Here is a 23,084-nt window from a genome sequence, read left to right on the forward strand (position 1 = left end):
ACCACTGAGCTACTGTGCCACTCCATGCTTTGAATGCTTCAAAGTACAGGTATTAGCTAAGCCATTTGGAGGGGTGGAGGGGGTTGCTTTGCTTCTCTGTCAAAAACATTCAATGGTTATAGGTCGGCAAGATCTGTTTAATTTTCCTTTGAAATAAAAGCATGCCTGGCAATGCAGTAGACCCTCAACTGTGGACTGGAGTTTTGGAAGGCTTAGGGGCTGAAATCTGATGTGAGGATTCAATTCCTATCATCTTAAATGAGCTGAAGTGAAATATGCAATGTGTTCGTCTTTACCATTTCATGACAATTTGTTCAAAATTGCCTCTTCCGGAAACTAACAAAAAAGTTAATCAGTTATAAGGGTGAAAACGAAGTTTGTTGTAAGGCATTGTCACCTTAAGTTAGCAGGAAATCATTTTTGACAGCTCACATGTTTAAGTTCTCTGCCATTAGTTTCTGCTATTAATGCTTTTCTCAGAACCCTGGTGAAATCTTTGACCAGATAATATCAAGTCTAACATGGGAAAGTCCCAAGATGCTTGGAATAGGATGAAAATGAAGAATTGGGTAAGGTGGTCAAACGTAAGGTTGAAGAAGTGGATTTTGCAAAGGCTTTTGAGGGCGAGGAATATGAAGTTTAATTGTGTTTAAGATTGAATGGGTGAGAGGCAGGAAAATCAACATTAGGTTAGTGAGGGGTAGGCTTTCTGGGGCTGGTTGATAATCCAGCAATATGTTGGAGCAAGGAATTGGTGGGATCAGTGAGAGCAAATGTCCCTTTTTGTGCACCAGTTTAAATGATTTTGATGATTTTACTTTCTTTAAGATCTGGACCTCTGCTCAAGAAAGGCCGAAGTCGCATATTTTATGGGCTACATCAGGTATAGTTTATAGATTCCATATATTTGAATCATTATTCAAGTATGTGTGGGAATGTTAATTTTAATTTACTGATGCTAATGAGGAATTGTCAGAATTTCAAATCCTATAGCTGCATTCGATTGTATGTAAAATTTGTAGAGTTTCTTGATTTTTGTAAGAGTAATACGTTCAGAATAATATGTCAATAATAAATTATCAAAAATCTATAAATTTAGACATGGTAATTATAGTTCTGCAATCTGAAAACTGACATGAAATTAAATACTGGTCAAAACTGAGTTAATAATTACAGTGGAATTACATGCATTGAAATGCATTGTAAAGCTTGAGTTTGTATCATTAAACCTTATTAATGTTGAAAAAGGAAGTATTTATGCATTTGCAGAGTTCCACACCACGTCCCACCAATTAATTTGGAATTGGCATTTGCTAATACAGAACTTGAATAGTGCTGAAAAGATGCATTTTGTCAAAGCTTTTCTTGCACATACCAGGACAGTTCACAAGAATGCCAACTGAAGTGAAAAGCCCAACATTTATATTCAGTGAGAAGAGTTTGATTGGTTATGAAGTGGACCTTCTTGGTAAAAGTGTTCATGACGAATGATAGTTAAAACCAGGCTTTATTTAACTTTTAATTCAGGCATATTTACTCATCTCTCAGGGCAATACTTTGACCAATGAACAAATTAATGGCTGCCATCTATTTTGTTGAGTTGAAACAGAGATGGTGCGAATTCTGTCTTCTAACAACAGAACCTGGATGCATTATCTAAATTCTCATGCACCACATTTTAAACTTAACTGATAATCCTAAATTGTTTATCGCTGTAATTCTTCACACACTGAGGATTATTCAGAAAATGGTGTTCAATTGCGGAATCATATCTGATGTTGGATGCTGTTATGAATTTTGCAAGCGCAAGCTGGTTGGGTACAGGGCAATATTTCACTTGTTGCGAACAACTGAAATGGTATGAGGATCAAATCATACATCATATCCCTTTGGCTGTTTGCACCAAGTAAGAGCATATGAAAAATTAGAATGACAAACAATTTTGGACACAGTTTTGTGGGTTTGTGTGTATTGGAATATATCTATCTTAATATGTAGGGCTTTCCAGGCAGAAAAATCATGTACATAACTGTGCCTATTAACTCAACAAAACAAGTGGCAGCCATTCAGTTCTTAGGGGAGAGCCTTGAGTGTCATTATCAACGTGCTTTGGTTTCAACTTTAAACATAATTGGCAGTTAACTTTCAGTCAATGGCAATACCTCTAACAGAAGCCAACCAATTAGTATTCTGCTTTCATACAGTCTAATGTTCACCTTCCCTTTAAATTGATGTTTTTATGAATTATCTTGATGAATTCAAAACAAATGCTTTTACAAAATATTTTTTGGCAATCATTTGGAATTTAAAGCTAGTTGCAGTAATAGTGATGAGGAAAGTGTCTTCAATTGTCATTAACACCCATTTAGTTTCAATATCCTTTAGGGAAGGAAATTTGCCACCCTACCTAGCTTACCCTAAATTTGACTCCTGCAATGTGGCTGACTTGGAACTAACTGTTAACTGAAATGACATTGCAGGCCACTCAATTGCAGGGGTGACAAATACAGCCTCAACTCCAATGCCTGCTTCTCACAAAAGAATTTTTAAAAAGTTCGCAAACTGTTTGAGATCTAACTTTCATCTTGCATGCTTTTCTCCTTCATTTACATTACTGGCTATCTGGTTCTATTTTTATCAATTTAACCAGGCCCAGAGAGCCATCTGCAATGGCTTCTCTTTCTGCTCTTGCAATGTTAACTCCCAAGAAGCTACATTTTTGGTCCCTTCCTGTTAGTGATCTATGTGTTTGCCCCTCAAAGACATGATCCAAAATGATCATTTTCATATTCAGGCTGACTTACCAAACTCTACCTCTGTCAACATTTCCACTGCCTATAAGTTGTCAGGTTGTTTGCTGAAATCTAGGTCTGAGTGAGCAGAAATTTCCTTTAATTAAATATTGAGTGAACCAAGGCCATTTTTATTTTCCATAGTTATGGATCCAACAAAGTGTTTGGCACCTGTCTGAAATTGAGCCTTGATATCATAGTTGACCAGATGTGAATTTCCAATCACATATTTGCACCGTCACTAATACCAAATCCTTCCTGCCTAAATGGTCCTGAACTCTGCCTCTTGTGCAACTCATCTACTGCAGTTGTTAACCACCAGACTTAATGTTCAATGCCCATCTAGCTGGTTTCTCTTGTTCTACATCCAAAATCCAAAAATATATTCCTATGTCCTAATATGTGTTAAATTCTGTTCACCCTCTATCCGTTTGTTCACATTCCTGCATTGGCTATTGGTTAAAAGTGCCTCAGTTTAAAAATTCTCATCTTTGTTTTCAAGATGTGGCCTCATCTTTCATTATCACCAAATAGCTCCACCATTGCTGTGCCTTCAGTTATCTAGTTCTTAGCTCCAAAATTCTCTTCCTAAACCTCTTCACCTTCTTACTCTCTTTTTGTCCTTTAAGATTCTCTTTAAAAATACCTAATTGATCAAGCTTTCTTTCACCTGCCCTAACAGTAAATTAACTCAACATTAAATTTTGTTTTATAACACTATTAGGAAGAGCCTTATGGTGCTTATTGTATATTATCATAAGTTGTCATTGGGTCATACAGATGTACAGCACAGAAACAGACCTTTTGATCCAATGCGTCCATGCTGATCGGATATCCAAACCTAATTTAGTCCCATTTGCCAGCACTTGGGACCTTTCCCGCTCATGTACCCACCCAGATGCCTTTTAAATGTTGTAATTGTACCAGCCTCCACTGCTTCCTCTGGCAGCTCATTCCATACACACACCACCCTCTGCGTGAAAACGTTGCCCCTTAGGTCCCTTTTAAATCTTTTGCCTCTTACCCTAAACCAATGCTCTCTTGTTCTGGACTTCCTCACCCCAGAGAAAAAATGTTTTCTATTTACCCTATCCATGCCCCTCATGATTTTAATAAACCTCTATTAGGTTAACCCTCAGCCTCCGACATTCCAGGTAAAATAGCCCACCCTATTCAACCTCTCCCGACAGCTCAAATCCTCCAACCCTGGCAACTATTTTGTAAATCTGCTCTGAACCCTTTCAAATCAATTCCAGTTATTTTATAACACACCCTGTCACCTCCAACCACCTTCAAAAATCTGCACCCATGAATCAACCTCCTTAATTTTCTGCCGTGGCTACTTCACTCATTTTCAAAGATCTTGGAAACCTGCATCACCAACCATTTCTTAGACCGTAAGTGTGTGTTACAGCAATTACATTTCAGTTCAGTTTATGTTGTCATTTATCAACCAGGCCACTGGATGGAGCATTGCCATTGCGCTGCATCTATCTGAGAACAACACCTACAGAATATACTTCTTGGTTGATTAGCTGCCAAATTCTATGTTAGTAAACCATAACAATGCATCAATTCAACCTAGATTGACTTATTCTCTCTGGTGACTAAGGTTGTGGCATGATAAGGGCACAGAACATGGTTAGTTAGTACTTAAAAATAAATGAACTTATGTTAGTATTGCTGAAGAATAGGGATCTAATACCACATTCCTGCCCGCTTCGCCCCCCCCCCCCCGCAAAAAAAAACTCCTGAACATTTCATCATGTGCCTTGCTACTTTGTTACCTGGCACCCAACCCCTATCCATTTGGCACATAGCAGATATTAGTTTCTACTGTATTCTCCATTCCAACACCACAACTAGACAGAGTCAATGTGACAGCCAGTTGGTACCATTTCCTTATACGTTATAAATTAATGTTCCCTTTGAAATTTGATATTAATCTGATGAGTGCTAGTTGAAAAGCTTTGACAAATGTCCCTTTTCTCAGCAGTATACATGTTCTTTACTATGAAGTGACTCCTACTAGGATGCAACTATATGAAGTTTAATACAAAGTTATGATAATGTTCTTATTCATTAAAAAAAATTTACTTTAATAGGATTTCCCTCATGTTGTAGTTGTTGGTCTTGGTGACAAAGGTGTTGGAATAAGTAATTTGGAACAATATGATGAAGGCAAAGAAAATATTCGAGCTGCAGTAGCAGGTAGAATATGCTTTTGGTTAATTTGTATGTGATGATTATTAACATCAGCTGCACATATAATGAGATCAAGTAAAGTGATTGTTTGAAGCTTGGGAGATATGTTTAAACTGATAAAAAGGACCTAGTGGATAGAAGAAGTATAATATGTACCAGATTATTACTACCATTCCTTACAGTTATATAACCTTTTGCCAAAAAAGAAATGGATACTTATTGGTAAGAGGCTCGTTTAGAGTACATTTCTTGCCTTTCATTCAAATTGGCTGCAGTTAAAACTAATCAAACATTGATAATTAATGGCTCCACATTATGAAAAACATAATTAAAATGTTAAAATTGGCATTGAAAAATAGTAGTGTTGTGTTAGATTTAATTCTTGAAAAATGTCTGGACAGCCCACTTAAAAACAAGATTTTCCATACTTAAAACTGGGCAGGTGACAACTTGAACCTTTAAATGATTTGAAAGTTTCATAGTTATATTCAACCCAATTTTAAACAAAAGATATCTATGAACAAAAGCACAAAATAGATATCAAGAAATTCTTCATAAACAAGCTACCTACTTATGGCATTGATTTTCAGGGCAACAACCAAAGAACCTTTTCAGAAACAATGTAGTGATACAAGGGGCGTTCTTTGGTTGTTTTTCAATAGCTGAATTTAGGTGGGCTAACCAGATTCCTCACTTGTAACCTATATGATGAAATACATACTTTTCAACGCAAAATTGGAAAATAGTGTGGCTGTATTGATATCACAATTCCTATACACACACTTCCTTCATATGTAAAACTATTAGAGAGTCTGAAATTATTGTATGAAGTCAAATACTATTATAAAATTCCACATAAATTTTCAGTTCAGAGGAGAGATAGTTTTGAAATTTGATGTTTAGAATTTAGACTATAGTAAATAACCGTTCAACCAAATATTTTTGACTGTTTTATGGATCTGTTGTGTGAAGGAAAACACATTTGTACACTACTTTAATGATACAAAATTTGTCATCTGAATTTCTTGTAGTTGGATGCAGGCAGCTACAAGACCTAGAGGTTCCTCTGGTTGAAGTTGATCCATGTGGGGATGCTCAGTGTGCAGCAGAAGGAGCTGTTTTGGGTTTGTTTGAATATAATGAGCTGAAGAATAAAAAGAAGACTGTGGTCACTGTGAAACCATATGGAAGGTATTCAGATATTCTATACTTATGCAAAGTGTGCTCTTAATTTTACAAACAGCTTTTTATTTATTTGGTTATACTTTGGGAAATCTGCACCTGAGCAAAGCACTGAATTGTTATCAAGATCGCTATCAAGACTTTTACGTAACTTGTTGTTCTTGGCAAGGTAGTTGTGGCTGTGTTTCAATTCAGCAATCATTTAACAAAATAATTGAAGGACTTCTAGTTTTTGTGTAAGCCTACACTGCTCATCTGTGTTTATGCTCTGATTTCTGTAGCAAAGTTAGTTGTTATAGTACTTTAATAGTTCACTTGGCATATTACCACCTGAATCTTCTCTATTGTCTTCACGCTTGTTGACTGGCTTGTGGACTGTTTCTCGTATTTTGTTTTGCACACTTCCAATACAGAGGAACTTCGATTATCTGAAAGACACTGGTGGGGAGTATTTCGTTCTGTTAATTGAATGCCATAATCGAATGTCAGATAACATAGTTAGCCAAGCATTGGGACCTTGTGATCCTGTTCAGATAATCCAAAATTCGTTAACTGAATGCCGGATAATCGAATGCTCGATAATTGAGGTTCCTCTGTATCTACAGATTTTTTCCCTCATATTTTGTACTTTTATTTAACTGGCTTGTTTACTTTTTAAAAATATAGATAATAATTAAGCATATTTATTTCCCCAAAATATGTACTTTGGGAAACATTGGACGTTTAAAAATCCTCCATAAACTCAAGTCTTTCTTGTCCTTTTTCATATAAGTGAGTACTGAAGATTTTCAGTTCACAATTTTTTTAATGTGTTAGTTTGATCTGATAATTTGGACTTTATGGATCTGATACTTTGGTTTCTTTGAATTGCATTGACAAACGTGCAATTTTTATTTTAAAAAAAACCTTTATCTTTCTACAAGTTTGGAAACTGAGGCATGGCAGAAGGGAGTTCTGTATGCTGAAGGGCAGAATTTGGCAAGACATTTGATGGAAGCACCAGCTAATTATATAACTCCGACCAGCTTTGCAGAAAGCATTCAACAAGCGCTGTATTCAACCGGTGATAAAGTCAAAGTGCATATAAGGTAATTCTGACATCCTGTTCTAATATTACACTTGAAGTCTCAGTGCGTGTGAGAAAAGGCAAAGTGGCATGAATGATTCATTGTTAACTTATTGAAATATAGTTAAGGAAAGTTCCAGCGTGTGGATAATATAATTAATACCAGCGATGATACATCCTGCAAACAAATTAAAAAATTGTTTCTCTACTTATTATCTCCTACCCTGTTATTTTTCAACATACAGTATGACTCGTGAAACCGATTTCATGTGCTCAACTGCTGAACCCTTACCAATCAGCTTGCACTTTTCCTGCCAAGGCATGCACAGTGCTTATACCGCTGGTGTTTGTCCATCAACAGTGTCAGTACTGTTTTGTGTCTGTGTGTGGTGATGTTATTGCACCCCCATGCTCAATTATTCTTTCTAGCTTTGAGTAACAATATCCACTTATAGTGCCTGTACCTTCGGATGCTCTTCTGTCTGCTGTTTTCAACCGCCTTTCATTGTTGTCCTTCTACTATGCTCTTGTGATCCCACCTTCTGCACTCTGTGCTACAGAATCATAGAATCCCTACAGTGTGGAAAGAGGCCATTTGGTCAATCATGTTTGCACCAACCCTCCAAAAATCATCCCACTCAAACATAGTCCCCAACCCTATACACAGAGCCCCAGTTTACCATGGCTAATCCACTTAGATAGGACAACTTTGGACTGCACCTGGAGGAAACCCAACAGATACAGGGATAATGTGCAAACTCTGCAAAGAGATTCGCCCAAGGCTGGAATTGAACCCAAGTCCCTTGTGCTGGGAGACAACGGTGCTAACTAATGAGCCAACATGCCATCCTTTGTGACACTTCATTTTCTGGCCTTTGCCTCCTGTGGTCTGTTGCTCTATATCTCATTCCTACCAGGACATAACCTTGTTCTTCAACCAGCCAAACCCACTCTCTCCAACCCCTAATTTCTCTTCTCTTCTTATTTTGTCAGTGCTACAATGATTTAACAAACTCCTTCCTGCCCTTAAAAGTTTTGTGCACATTTTTTTAACGAGATGGACCTATTTTTTTCTTCTTAAGTTAGTTAGTGGTATGTGTGCATTGCTGTTCAGGCCAGCCTTGACTGTCCCGAATTACCCTGGAGAAGATGGTGGTGAACTGCAGTCCTTGGGTTGTAAGGAACGGGGTTCTGGGGTTTTTGCCCAGCAACAGAGAAGACCAGTGATATAATTCTATAAGATGGTGCATACTTTACAGAGGATCTTCCAGATAGTGGTGTTCCCATGCTGTTCTGCCTTGCCCTTGTAGGTCATAGAGATCACAGGTTGAAATGTACTGTCCATGGGCACTTGATAAGTTGTTGCATTGTATCTTGTCGATGTTTCCATTACCGCTGTTTTGCATCAGTGGTGAAGAGAGTGAATGTTGAAGATAGTGGATGCGTTGCCAATCAAGTTAGTTGCATTGTCTGGATGGAGTTAAGCTTCTAGAGTGATGTTGGAGCTCATGTTCCATTACATTCCTGACTTGTTGCTTTGTAGGTGGTGGACAGCCTTGGAGGAGTTGGGCGATAAATTACTGTTAGCAGAGTTCCTAGCCTCTCACCTGCTGAATGAGCCTCCATTTTCCCCTTGATTGCCGTTCATTCCAGTTTTGCTAGGCTTCTAATTGATACACTTGATCAAACTTTATGATGTTAAGGGTCAACACTCTGGTTTCACCTTTTGATTTCAGCTCTTTTGCCCAAATTTGGCTCAATTTAATGAGGTCAGGAGCTGAGCGACTCTGGTAGAACCCAAACTGAGCATCACTGAGCAGATTATTCATTTGCAAATGCAATCAATAGCACTGTTATTTTATATGGACATATGTGAAAATCTTCTAGTTGTCGCATACTGGTTGAACTAGATGGATTGGAATCCTTTTTGATTGACAGATATTCCTGAATGATCTGAGGCAACTTTGATTGCCGTGTGTACTTTGTATTAATCCTGCATCTTTTAGAAATGTAGCTAATGAAGCATATTTAAGAGTGCGTGTAAGTGGCACCCTTTCTAACATAACATCAATCATATCAGAGATGCAGTTCTGGCCAGCAGGTTTGGATATCTTATTGGTGTCACTAGCTGATTCTTGGGAAGTGCCAAAAGCAAAGAAATAGAGGGCTCTGGTGACACTGATGGCCACTGGTACTGTGTGCACATCTGTTCAACTTAGAAAGGAATACCATTCCAGGAGGCTGCAGATGACAACAACAACCTGCTACAAAAGACTGAGCTTCTTAAGGTACTCTTGCTCTGTGACATCAAGAAATTCTGTTCTGGGAGTGTCGCATTTTCAAGTTGGAGCCCTTTGTTCACCTATTCTGCCTGACATAACAGCATGTCAGTGTGGAAAAGGAAACTGTTGTTGGTGCAGTTGACCCTCTAGTTCCTTAACAGAGGTATGATATAAGCCACTCCCATGCTGCAGAGAAGGCTAATAGATCAAACTGAACAAAGGCCAAGATGGGTAAAATGGATTCCTTCTTGTTCAGGCACAGGCTGTTCTCTCCACAGATTAAAATGGTCCAAAATTGTGTATTAAATGAATAAATGTTGCAACGGCCTAGTGGTATTATTGCTGGATTGTTAATCCAAAGACCCTGGTTTTGGGAACCTGGGTTCAAATCCTGCCACGGCAGTTAGTGGAATTTGAATTCAATAAAAATAAACGGAAATTAAGAGCTGACTGATGACCACGAATTCATTGTTGGTTGTCGGAAAAAAGCAACTGCTTCCTTTAGGAAAAAAACTGCCATCTTTATTTGGTCTGGCCTACCAGACCCACAACAATGTGATTGACTCTTAATTTCCCCTGGGTAATGAGGGGTGGGCCAAGTCAGCGACACCCTCATCTTGTGAATGAAATAAAAACAACACATTACAATCATGTAATTCAGAAATGTTTGAAATCATCAGCAAAATAATTAATGTACCCTGACAACAAGTGCTGTATACTTAAGTTTCCCTGGACAGGAAAGCAACAAAACAGTTGCAGACTGACAGGCTAGAAAGCTTTTAAAATTTACTTGCTGAATGAATACCTGCTATGCTTTCATGCTGGTGGTTTCCACACAGTTTGTGTGCTGGTTGTTAAAGCCAGAGTGCTTTTTTTAAAAGCAGAAGCAATTACTTCTTTGCATATATAAATTAAACACACATTTCAATTCCTCCTGCCTCCAAGTATGCATCAATAAAGACTGGAAGTGACTGTGATCATGTTAACATTTGACAAACTGACATTCTTTTGAGATTTTAACCCTTCCCACCATTGCCCAAACACAACCTTTCTTGACATTTAAAATTCTGCCTATTGTGCTTATGCTGTAAAAATAAATGAAGTTTCTTTTCACCTTTTGAGATAAACAGTTGGCAGTCATATTGATGGCTGATATAAATATGTCTGATGGCTAATAAGTAATCTGTGTTCATTTCTTATAGAAGTGCAGAATAACAGTAATTATAGATTTTTTTTGTATATAATAACTGCTTATAAAAATTGCAAGGAGAAACTTCAATTCCTTGTCTCTAATATAATAACATAGAGTTGAAGAACATTTAGAGCTGCTAAAGCTGTGATTTGACAGCTCTAAGATCAGGATGAAGGTGAATTAAGGAAAAGGGGTGAAAGGAGTACAGCAGGCAGGGCACTCCTCTACTGCATCGGGGGTGCCCACAGCCATTGCTCGAACACCCGGTGCTAAAGTACCTATTTGAGACGGCTCAGGGAATCCCTGATGGACTCGACCTGTAGTCTTTCTTGGTTTGTCCCAGAGATCATACTCTGTGGTAATCTCAAATATAAAACTCTTACAGATAGTTTCGTTTAAATTATTACCCTTATTTACCAATGGCATCAATGTTACACTGTAACATAGATACCTCCAAGCCAGGCTTGAGCTAAGGTTCTAAAACCAATAGCAGAGTAGCGTTGCCAGCTCTTACCCCTAACAGTTCTCAGGCTACTCTCCTTATTGCTGCAAGCAAGCTGTCTTTAGACAGAATTTGGTATTAAAATTACAAAAATGCCACATCTCCTTAATTAGATGAACAGCAATAAAATGGCAAAAGTTTGCAGAGGAAGATAAACTTGACAGGTCCGTGTACGCTTGACTAATTAAGTTACATGTACATCAATTGGGAAATCTTGACCCGGCCAGGCCCCAAATGGTCAATTGCTTTGGCTAATATATCATAACGAGAGACTAGTCTAAACTATGTGAAAAAGATCATGGGGTCACCTCGCTCAGCTAACATGTTCAATATCATTGTCCTATAAAATGGCTGTTTCTTTTAACATCATCTTCAATTCCTAAAATGCAACTTAAATTCATAAAATTCCGAGTTTCAGGGAGCAACACTCATTCATTCGATGGCAAGCCAGTGTTCACTCAAATCAGATCAAAGAGGGTTAATCTTTCCACCAGCTTCCGTCCTGTCTGTCTGTCTGTCTCTCTCTCTCTCTCTCTGTCCCTCCCCCGGTCTCTGCATGTGTCGCTTGAACCCTTCAGTCATTGAATGTAATTTACAGAAGAATGTTTTCTCTTTGTCACTCAAACATGAACACCTTCCAACTTTCAGCCTTCATGTTTTCCTAGCCTATAGAGTAATGAGACATTCACTTCCCAGAACTGTCAAGATGAGGGAGCTGAGGTTCATAAGTTCAAATCTGCTCAGTGTGGTATACATGAAAATGTATCAGGATTGTTTTATTATGTGCATATTCTACTCAGTTTATTAAATTACAAGTTCTTTTCCTATTGAGTATGAGTTTTGTTTAGAGTTTTTGATATAAATCAGCAATTTAGTTATTCGATATCCCACTGTGAAATATGCGAATATGCGTGCCTCCAGCCTCCGGCGTGAGAAGGAAATACTGCCACATATTGCACAAGTGAACAAATATTATCACCTTATTGAAATCGATCCATTGACACTGAGAAAGATGTCCCAACTTCTTCTGAACAAATGTGCACCCCCCCCCCCCCACCGTGGTCAAGCGCTTTCCCGCATCTGTAAGGCTACCAGCTTTCTCATTCCCTCCTTTTATCATTTCATGATAACGATACAGCATATACAGGTACAGTTAGTCCATTTGTATTTTTAACAAGTTGACCGCCTGTTCTTGCAAGTCGTCGTCTGAAGGAGTAGAGTTGGAAAGGTACCTGATTCTGGCATAAAAGTTCAGAGATGAAGGCCCAGGAGTGAACAAAGGTCGACTAATGAGATTCTTCTTTGGCTTAGGCGAAAAGCAAAGCACGGTCCATTTCATGCATAAGCGGACAACAATGTATATTCCTAGGATGAGACCAATGATTATCAGTGCGTCCCACATGAACCATCCGCACAGTGACCATAGCCAGCAGGTAGGACTCCATCCACATGAGTTGGACGATGGTGGGGCAGGTAGCTTCCCTCGTCTTGACCCATTTGGTTGATGTCATCTGTGTCATATACAATATCTTTAGAGAGTTTGTCTATGTAAATGCAGCATTGTGGGCCAATGACAGAATAAGCGCCTCCTTCATGAGCAAGGAGGAAATCTAGCCCGAATTGATTGTGAAGCGTCATCATCCGGGTCTCCTGTAGTTCTTTGTTCATTAGTTTCAATGCGTGGGCAGTTGAGTTGGCTAGTTTTTCGACATCATATGCAAGGTCACCTATCTGATCTAGGGCTATCTCAACACCCCAGCCACTAATACGACCTCCCGTCAACATGGACCACCAGGTTTGTTGATGGAAGAAGTCATGCAAGTCTTGTTTTTCCTCTAATTTTTGTCCGTAGCGATTCACATATTGGTTGGCTTGCCATTCATCATCTACCTTAGGTATTTTATGGTGGAGGGTAAAAGTGGTAAGGTGCGCACTAAAGCACAACATCCATACCAGTCATTGGGTAAGTATGGGTAGGCCTTGCTTTTGCATGTCCGACGAAAGCTAAATGGAGTTCCGAGGGCGCACTTCTGTGAGTGAATGATGAGTCCACTCAGAGCGAGGGCTGAATCTTGTAAACAGTGGATGTTTTCAAAAGTTCGGTTGTCCAAGTAGATGGAGAGTACGTGTATGGCCAGTGTCTTTTATAACATTTTTTCACAGTACTTGCTTCACTTGCCCCATGTTGTGGGTAACAGAAGTTCTTTCATTGTTCCACTGTTAGAGTGGTGCAATGTTAACGTTGAATCTTATAGGCTGGTGAGTGCACTTCACACAGTGATGTGCTTCTTCTACCGAATGAGTTTTGTCATCGCAGGTGAGAGGTTGCATAAGTGGGTGAGTCTTATTCATACATTGTACGTCAGAATGATGGAAGAGTGAGCAGACAACATATAGATCGGGGTGTTTAGCTTGAATAAAGAAACCATTGGCAACAGGAGGAGGATTAGGGGTGCATAGAATTTTGGTCTTTCTTCACCTTTCCACCTTGTCTTGCTAACTACAGTAGTTACTGATTGGTCAGATAGGAGAAACTTCCGTCGAGAAGGTATAGGTTGTCAGTCTCAGAACAATAGATGCCTGAGGGTTCTGTGATTTTGGTACTGTGTGTTCAATACTGCAGTTCGTATGGTTCCGTTTGGGAGAGGAACAGACAAACATTTCAAAGTAACAGTTTTCAGCTGATGGAGCAGATAAAGCTATGGAATCATGCCATCTCATGACAACTGGCATAGATGAGTTGTGAGGATAACAATAATGTTGAAAGTGATGTTTGGAGGTGCAATGTGAATAGCTTAAATGAGTTTCAACTGGGCAGCTGCATTCATGGTTTCTAACAGTATTGGTGCAAGTTTCATGGAGCTGACAAATTCTATATTCAGGTGGAGCAGTGGGGAAAATAATACATTCATCATCATTGGAGCATCCCGAAGCACCAAATGCCATTGCCAGTGTAGCCGTGATTACATTGGCATTCTACACCTAAATTGTTGGTTTTATTTCTGCAAGTGGCATCGGGGTGACAAGTGGAACACATTAGTGTTCTCACGGTATCAAGGGTAGTGTTCAGAATCGCAATAGGGGTAGCGAAACGGGTAATGGTTAGCAGAGTGAGTGTTGTTAACTTCTGCTGTATCGTGGTAAACAGGGTTATCTTGTCAGGAGTGGTAGTAACACCGTCAGTGATAGTGATGATGATAGGTGATGATATGGTTGTCGGTGTAGGGGAAAGAGTCATTGATGGGCATCTAACGGTCTCATTGTTTTGGCATGCGGCATCCTCTGAAGTATCGTTTAGATTGATAAAAGTAATTCCTGTAAAATTGTTCATACCAACAAATTTACATATCACCTTAATCACTTCTCCATTTGATTAATTAAAATTGACACAAATTCCATTTATACAGTCACGTTGGAGGTTTAGCCCGTCGGAGATATTACAGACAGGCAGATTACATCTGGGCACGTGTACTTGGGTTGGGTTTTCATCGGATGATTGCACTTGTACTCGCACTAGGATTGTGAGGGTCATACAAGCTTGCAATGTCTTTTGTAAACCCATGTTGAACATCCTTCTACTTTTACTGCAGTTTCAGTTGTCAGATGAACTTGATAAGAATCTTTCCAGTGAGGGCCCACTTTTTCCCGAGTAAAGTCTTTCAATAGTATGTAGTCACCAGGGTTGATGTTTTTAAATGTTGGAGCTCTTTTTCCTTCCCTGGTATTCGATAGGTTCTTTGACATATTGATGATTAGGCTAACCAAAGCATTGCAGTCTTATCAGGTACCTGTGCATTTCTTCTGCCATGACACGCTCATCAACAGGTTGTTGGGCCTCAGTGATCCAGACCAGGGAGTACTCAGGGCCTTTCCATATACTGGTTCAGCTGCTGAGAATCCTGTCTTTTTCTGAATCATGGTTCTCATATTAAAAATGGCAATTGTGAGTACTTGCAGCCAAGTAAGTTCTTCTACCAACTTGCTTAGCTGGCCTTTTAAAGTACCATTGGCTCTTTCTACAATTCCTGCTGCTTGGGGATGCTTGGCACAATGGAATCTCTGATTCATATTCAGACCCTTACATAGTTCCTTATTTAGCTCTGCACAAAAGTGGGCGCCATTATCAGAGGAGACCGTTACTGATATTCCAAACCTGGGTATGATTTTCCTTTTGCTATGCAGTCAGTACAGGGATGAGCTTCAATCCATCTACTAAATACATCAATAATCACTAAGCAATACTTATAACAACGGCATCTCGGTAATTCTGTAAAATCAAACTGGATAGGATCAAAAGGTGCACTTGGCAAGGGAGTTTCACTCGGTGGACACTTTACTCCTTTCCTGGGGTTATGTTTTTGACAAATTAAGCAATTTTCAGCTGCTTGTTTTGCTTTATCTTGCAGGTGGGGAATTAATCAAGTTTGAAGAATTCTGTCCACCATTACCTACATGCGTATGAACATAATTAACTAGAATAGGCAAAAGCAAATTGGGCAGACATGTCTGTCCTACTGGTGTAACCCAAACTTCAGTATAGCTATTTACATGACAATCATGGTTCATCCATCTTTGTTTTTCCTCATCAGAGGCGCCCCCCTGCTGGGTCCATATTTGCGCTAGGTCAGGCATGGTCAGGATGTCAGAAGAGGAAAAAGGAGAATCTTCCTTTGGTTTCCTATTTGTCATTTGAGTGACCATATCTCTTTGTTCAAAAGCTGCCTCCTTGGCAGCTGCGTCAGCGGCATGGTTACCTTTAGAGCCATCAGAAGCATCGGAGGAGTGGGTGGAGCATTTAATTATTGCCAATTGAGAGGGACGTTGAATAGTGCAGAGGAGGTTAGCAACATACGCAAGCTGAGCTGTTGCCAGATTTGACCAAAATTATGGGCACATCCAAAAGAATAGCAGGAGCCAGTGTGGATATTAGCTGACTTCCCTTCAGCAAGTATGCAGGCACAGGTGAGAGTAAGGAGCTCGGCTTGTTGGGCCGAACAGGGTGGATCGATAGAATAAGCTTCTATCGTTTTGAGACAAATAACAATCGCATGTCCTGACATGCATTTGCCCTCTGGAGAGATGCAAGAAGAGCCATTAACAAAAAGTGTTAGCAAGACCCTGATCCATAAGATCAAGACATGGCCGAGCAATGAGGTCATTTACAACAACATTGTCATGGGGAAGATCGGGCAATTCAAGAGGCTCCTCCTGCAAGAGTGAGGCAGGGTTAACGTTAAAACAGTATTTAAAAGAGAGAAGCGGATTCTGAAGCAATGAAATCTTATAGCGACAAAGACAGGCTGCAGTGAGGTGTTGAGTTCACTGAGAGGTAAGCATAGACACCATAGAATGGGAGGTACAGACTTCCATGGTTTGATGTTGTTATATTAGAGAGAGCCAATACTATGGTATGGATGGCTGAGATGCATAAAGTCATACCTTGAGCAACAGGGTCAAGTTTAGTGGAATAATAGGCAACAGGGCGCCCTGAGAAGCCATGTTGCTGGGTGAGAACAACTGTAGCACAGTTTTCAAGGATGGCAACATAGAGGCGGAAATGGCGATCATAAAAAGGTTAGCCTAATGCAGGAACTGAGAGGATAGTTCCGTAAAGGCTTGTAGTTGTTCAGGAGTGAGATCATACTGTTGGAAGGGCATTAGATGAGGACAAGGGAGATAATTTTCAAGTTAGAAGGGCACAATTGGGAAACCATTGTCCGCAATAATTAACGAGACCTGGAAACAACCTCATCTGTTTGGGAGTGGTTGGAGGAGCAATACAAAAAATAGGATCAATATGTTCAGGTGTCAAGCTTTGATCAGATTCTGAGATGAGAGTACCTAGGACTTTGACTTCTTTCTGATTCATCTTAATCTTACTGGGGGGTACAACATAGGCACACTGATGGAGATGGTTCAGTAAGGTAGTGGAGTCAGTGTGATTAGAAGATTCATCAGGGCTAGCGGGAAAGAGGTCATCGACGTATTCAACTAGGATAGAGCCTCCAGGAAATTCAAGTGATTCAAGTTGGGTGTGGAGGGCCTCTGAAAAAAGTGTGGGTAAGTGAACAAACCCTTGAGGTAGGCCAGTCCATGTCTATTGATGGCCCTTAAAAGTTAAGGCAAAAAGGTTCTGCTATCTGGATGCAACGGAATGCAAAAGAAATGCACGTTGGAGGTCAATAATGGTAAAAATCTTGATATTAGCTGCAACTTGGCTGAGGATAGTGGAATGATTGGCAACAAGAGGGTGGAGAGGCTCAACAATTTTATTTACTTCACGAAGATCTTGAACAAGACGCCATTCAGGATGCCTCGGTTTAGGAATCGGGAAAAGGGTGTATTGATGGGAAAATGACATGGGACTGGGATGCCTTGCTGTAAGAAAGAATCAATAACGGGTTGAACTCCAGCTCCAGAAGGGCTTCAGGGTTTATTGGGGTATAGAGGGAAGAGTGGAATTAGATTTAATAGAAATAGAGATGGGTATGATTCTAGCAAGGCCCACTTCTGATTTAGAGGCCGCCCAGACTTCAGGGTGTACTATGTCCTGTGGGCAGGGGTGGGCGTGATGATGATGAAGGTTGCCATGGATTGAATAAGGCGGGCGTAAAATAAGATCGAACCCGAAGCAAGCATCTGAATATTATAGGAGGTTTGATCAGCCTGTTCAAAAATAAAGTTAGTGACAAAGCCTAGTTCTTTGGCTTGGTGGTCTGGATTCACGTGAGTGGTGATATAAGGGAAAATGAAAGGGCCAGCTTTCCAATTATGAGGAAGAACTGACATGAGGAGGGCACCATCAGCAGGTGAAGTGATCTCACCAATCACCCAAGGGTGTTGGTGGTGCCCAGCAAGGGATCAAAGTATTGTTTGAGGCTGTGGTCAGTTTCAGAGGGTTCATAAACTAAAGTGACGTTGGAGTGAGGGACATTATGTAAGCTAGGATTATAGAGCAAGGAGCCAAATCAAGAGACCACCATTGAGGGGGCTTTGGTTTGAAGTTGATGCATTGAACAAACTGAGATAGATCCTGAATTCGGATATTTTTGTCATGACATTCAATCGTAATAAGTAGAGGACAGAGGAGATCTCTAGCAAGTAGAGGGATACATAACCTATCAGTAACAACAAAGCAAAAAGAGGGAGATACAATTTTTCCATACCACTCTGAGAGGGACAGTGTATGCATAACAATTAGAGGAACCATCAAATACAACATCGTCTGAGATTTGAAACTCAAAGGCATTTACAGGATTAGCGGGAAGCTATGACACAGTGGCTCCCGTTCGACCATGAATTCAATAACATGAATGGCATAATTTTTTTAAATCTTCCCTCTTTTTGTTCTTTTTCCATTTGGAATCTTGGGCCTTATAGGCTTGGTATTGCTTTGGTGTAAAGTCTGGTATGTTTTATATTATTACTTATTAATGGTGGTTATTAATTATTCTATTGTTCTGTTTTGCTGGGTGAGAGGTGGTTGCTCCTTTGATTTAAAGATGTGTGGGGTTGAGATGTGGAGGGGGAGGGGTGGGCAACCATTGTTAACTTGGAGGAGTGTAAATAATATGTTTTTTTTCCCCATTGCTTGGGTTTGAGGCGTGGCCTTAACTGGAGGGTGCGAGGATGGTTGTGAGGTTGGGAGTGAATGTCCCCTATGGGCAAGGGGAGAAATCTCTGGAGATTTGTGTTTTTGTGTTTATTTATTCAAGTTAGGAGTAGAGGTTAGTTTTTTTAGTTTTAGTAGTTTTGGTCATGTTTGTAGGAATAGTCTTTAGATTTGATAAAGTTTTTTCTCCACTTGTTGCAGACTAAATGGGCTTCTTCCTCTCGGGGGACCACGGGCTGTGGTGTGCAGTCATGGCTAGCGATCTGTTCAGGTGATGCACCTGGAATATAAAGGAGACCCATTCTCCCATTAAAAGGAAAAAGGTGCTCTCTGCTCTTATGAAGGAAAGGGTTGGACAACGTGCTGTTGCAAGAGACACATTTGACTGATGGCGAACATCTGAAGTTACAGCTGGGGGAACGCAATAGGGTATTCTTCTCCTCCTTTAACTCCAAAAGCAGAGGAGTGGCCATACCGGTACGAAAGAACCTCCTATTTCGGGTGACAGGTGAAATCAAGGATGGGTATGGACGGTTTGTCAGTCTCAAGGTGCTGATTCATGGAGAAGAATATGGCATCCTGAACGTTTACTGTCCCCCGGCGCATCCTCTCAAATGGTTAGTTGCTGCAGTCTCTAAATTAATTGCTCTTGGGGTGCGCCGTATGATTATTGGAGGAGACTTTAATTGTCTCATGGACCCGGGGTAGATAGGATGCCAAGAGAGTTGTCAGGTACACTCTGGCAGTCTAGACATGTGTGAGGAATTGGGCTAGTGGATGTGTGGAGGTGCCTTAACATGGGAGGGACTCAGCCTTTTACTCCAACCTGCACAAGTGTCACACAAGAATTGATATGTTCTTCGTTCTGTTGGTTTGTTTGGACTTAGTCATGTTACCAGTCCTGCAGGCCAACGCCATTTTGGACCAAGCGGCAGTATATTTAGATGTTAAGACCAAAGGTAGTGGAGTAGGCACGTGGCACTGGTGCATGGATCCGTTTCTTTTGAAGGATGACAACTTTCTTTAGTATATCACAAGGGAGTTCAGGGCTTTTTGGGACATCAATCGGGACACGGCCAGAAATCCATCAGTGCTCTGGGAGACCAACAAAGCATTCTTAAGAGGTATGATTAATCCATACTCGACAATGAGAAGGAGGCTGAGAGGAGAGCAACAGCGGATGCTTCAGGCCTGGCCGAAGGCAACCAATTGGCATATTATACCAGACCATGTGTAGTCAAATTGAACAGATCACGGCTCTCCGGGCAGCTGTGGATTCAGCGCTCACAAAAGCGGCGAAGAGAAGGCTGTTTGAATATGGGGATAAGCCAGGTAGATACTTGGCTAAGAAGAAAAGTGCTCCACAGTCCATTGTGTCTATCAGGGAGAGAACTGGCAATGTCACTCGTGAACTGAGCAAGATCAGCACCAGATTCTGGGAATTCTGTGTCGAGTTATACCAGTCGGAGTGCGATGGGGATGGAGAAGCGAGAATGGAATCCTTTTTTTGAAAACTTGGACCTCCCCGGTATTAACACAGATCAGGCCTCCCTTTGAAATGCACCTCTGACAGTACAGGAGGTGCAAGAGGCAGTAAGACAACTCCAAGGTGGTAAGGCACCCAGTCTAGACGGTTTCCTGAGTGAATTTTACAAGGAATTCTTCATACACGTTAGCTGAACCACTGCTGGAGATGTATAGTCATTTGTATAGCTAGGATTGCCTTCTGCCCTCTCTGAGGGAAACTAATATCTCCCTTATTTTAAAGAAAGGGAAAGACACCAAGGATTGTGCATCGTATAGACCCATCTCATTGTTGAATGTGGATTTTAAAATCCTATCAAAGGTGCTGACTCTGAGGTTGTTGTTATAAGAGAGGACCAGACGGGTTTTATCAAGGGTTGCAGCTCCTCCAACAATATTAGACAGATATTGAATATAGTGCAAATGTCAGGAGAGAATGATTCTGGGTTTGGTGGTCTCCATGGATGCAGAAAAGGCATTTGATAGGGTGGAATGGTTGTATCTCTTTGCTGTTCTAGATCATTTTGGCCTAGGAGGGGCCTTCGCCAGGTGGATGGCAGTGTTATACAAAGACTCGAAGGTGGTGGTTATCACGAATGGGGTTAAATTGAGCAATATTGGTGTGGAGAGGGGCAGCCAACAGGGATGTCTCCTGTTGACGCTGGTGTTTACCTTGATACTTGAATCAATGGCGGAGGCTATCTGAAAGGACCCTGAAATAATGGCACCACAATGGGGAACACAAAATCACTCTGTAAGCGGATGATGTCCTTTTGATTTTGACTATCTCTGAAAAGTCCATACCCTGGCTAATACAAAAAGTTAAAGTTTTTGACAGCTTTTCTGGATACAGGATAAATTTAACAAAATCGGAAGTCATGCCCGTGGGGGGATTGGTGGAAGTACCGAAGCTGGAGGACGGAATAGAGTTTCGTTTTAGATGGTCCCAGAAAGGTTTTCTCTATCTGGGGATTTTTAGTACCCCTTATTTCCAGCAGATGTACGAAGCTAACTTTGTGCAGCTGTTTGAGAGAATAAAACAGGACTTGCAGCGATGGGAGGGACTACCCATATCATAGCTAGGCTGTATAGCCTTGATTAAAATGAATGTTCTTCCTTGGTTGTTATATTCCATGAGGATGCTCCAGTTTTTATTGCTGCGGAGGTTTGCAGGATGGCTTGGATCATTTATTTGGTGCCATAGGCACCTCCGAATTAAATAGGAACTTCCGCAGGAAATGGTGGGGGGTGGACCTCCCAGATCTGAAGAGAAACCAAATAGGCACCCTGTTGTCATATTTAGGCGAATGGATGTGCAATGACTTGAAGTCAATATGGCTTGATGTAGAGGCGAGATGTCCCCTCATAAACTTACTGTTCATGGATAAGATGAGATCTGTGACAGTCCGATTATCATAAATACGGTAAAAGCATGGAGGATAATGCGGCAGGGTGAGGACAATTTGCTTTAGACTTTGCCGTTAGTGGGAGCCCCAGGATTTAGACTGGGGTCAATGGACTTCGGCTTTAGAGCATGGGAGGGTAAAGGAATCTGGGAGATTTAGCTGAGGGAGAGGTGTTGATGTCTTTCAGCCAATTAGGTCAGAAATACAGAATCCCGAGAAGGGACCTTTTCCGATATTTCCAAATTAGGGATTACATACAGAGAAGACCATGCTCTTGGCCCAGGCCTACAAGTCAGATATAGAATGAAGAGTGTTCTGTTGTGAGGGTGCTCGCTCAGTTCGTACCATATATCACCTGCAGAGAGGGAATGCCTTGGGGGATATGGAGATACTCCATGAGATTGGGAATCAGGAGTTAGGAGAAGAAATCTCATCGGAAACATAGGAGGATATATAGGGAAATGTAAAGAAAATTTCAATATGCAATAAGGCACAAGCGATGCAATTGAAGTTCCTTCACTGGGCCCATATGGTGCCAGAGAGGTTAGCAAATTTTAAGAAGGGATCTTCCCTGAAATGTCCCAAATGTAAAAACACTATTGGCACCCTTACATATTGCTTTTAGTGCTGTTACAAGATCTGTGGAAATGGAGAGCCATAGTGAATGAGCTGGAGAGGAGGTAGTCCCTCCTTTTGGGACTACCGAATCATCCTCTTTGGGTGAGTACGGGAAAAGGTTATTCAGTATTCTTACACACTGTGTGAGGAAGAACATCCTAATGAATTGGATATCAGAAAAGCCTCCAGGTCTTGCAGTGTGGCACAGACTTGTGATGGAGCACGTCCCTCAAGATTACCTGACCGGTATGGTGTGCCATGGAACGGAGCAATTTTATAAGACTTGGCGGCCCTTTCTAAATTTTGTAGACATGAATCCGTCAGTGGTACTGATTAGGGCCTTTATATAACCACTAGAGTGTATTTGGTGGTCCGGGGACCCTGGGGGAGGGAAGGGCTAGTAAATACGGGTATAATAACTATTGCTCCAATGGACGTGAACCTTGATGGCGGTGTGGCGAGTGGAGTAATGTAATATAGTACAATGTAGTGTAATTTAATTGAAAGTTATTTTACTTAATTTGACCTTATGCTAATTTGGGTTAAGTAAATATGAGACAACTGTATCTTGAAGAATAGTAGGCAATTTATTGTCAATGTTACTGTAATGTAATATGATATTATTTTAACTTTGCTGTACTTTTGTAATTTTATAACTTTTTTTTGGTAAAGGAGTGAAAATTTTTTTCAATAAATATATGCT

The 23,084-nt window shown here is 40.5% G+C and overlaps 1 protein-coding gene across 2 annotated transcripts in view; it reads left to right on the plus strand.

Annotated features, from left to right (window-relative positions):
• The window catches only part of lap3 (leucine aminopeptidase 3), a 63,860-nt gene that overhangs the window by 7,273 nt on the left and 33,503 nt on the right, over positions 1-23,084 (plus strand). For both annotated transcript variants that reach the window (XM_072558923.1, XM_072559010.1), the window contains exons 3-6: positions 829-883; positions 4,898-5,003; positions 6,029-6,188; positions 7,103-7,267. In XM_072558923.1, the coding sequence (XP_072415024.1) occupies positions 829-883; positions 4,898-5,003; positions 6,029-6,188; positions 7,103-7,267 (486 nt within the window). The remainder of the gene's footprint in view (positions 1-828; positions 884-4,897; positions 5,004-6,028; positions 6,189-7,102; positions 7,268-23,084) is intronic.

Source organism: Chiloscyllium punctatum, chromosome 1 (genome assembly GCF_047496795.1).
Source record: "Chiloscyllium punctatum isolate Juve2018m chromosome 1, sChiPun1.3, whole genome shotgun sequence".
NCBI lineage: Eukaryota > Metazoa > Chordata > Chondrichthyes > Orectolobiformes > Hemiscylliidae > Chiloscyllium > Chiloscyllium punctatum.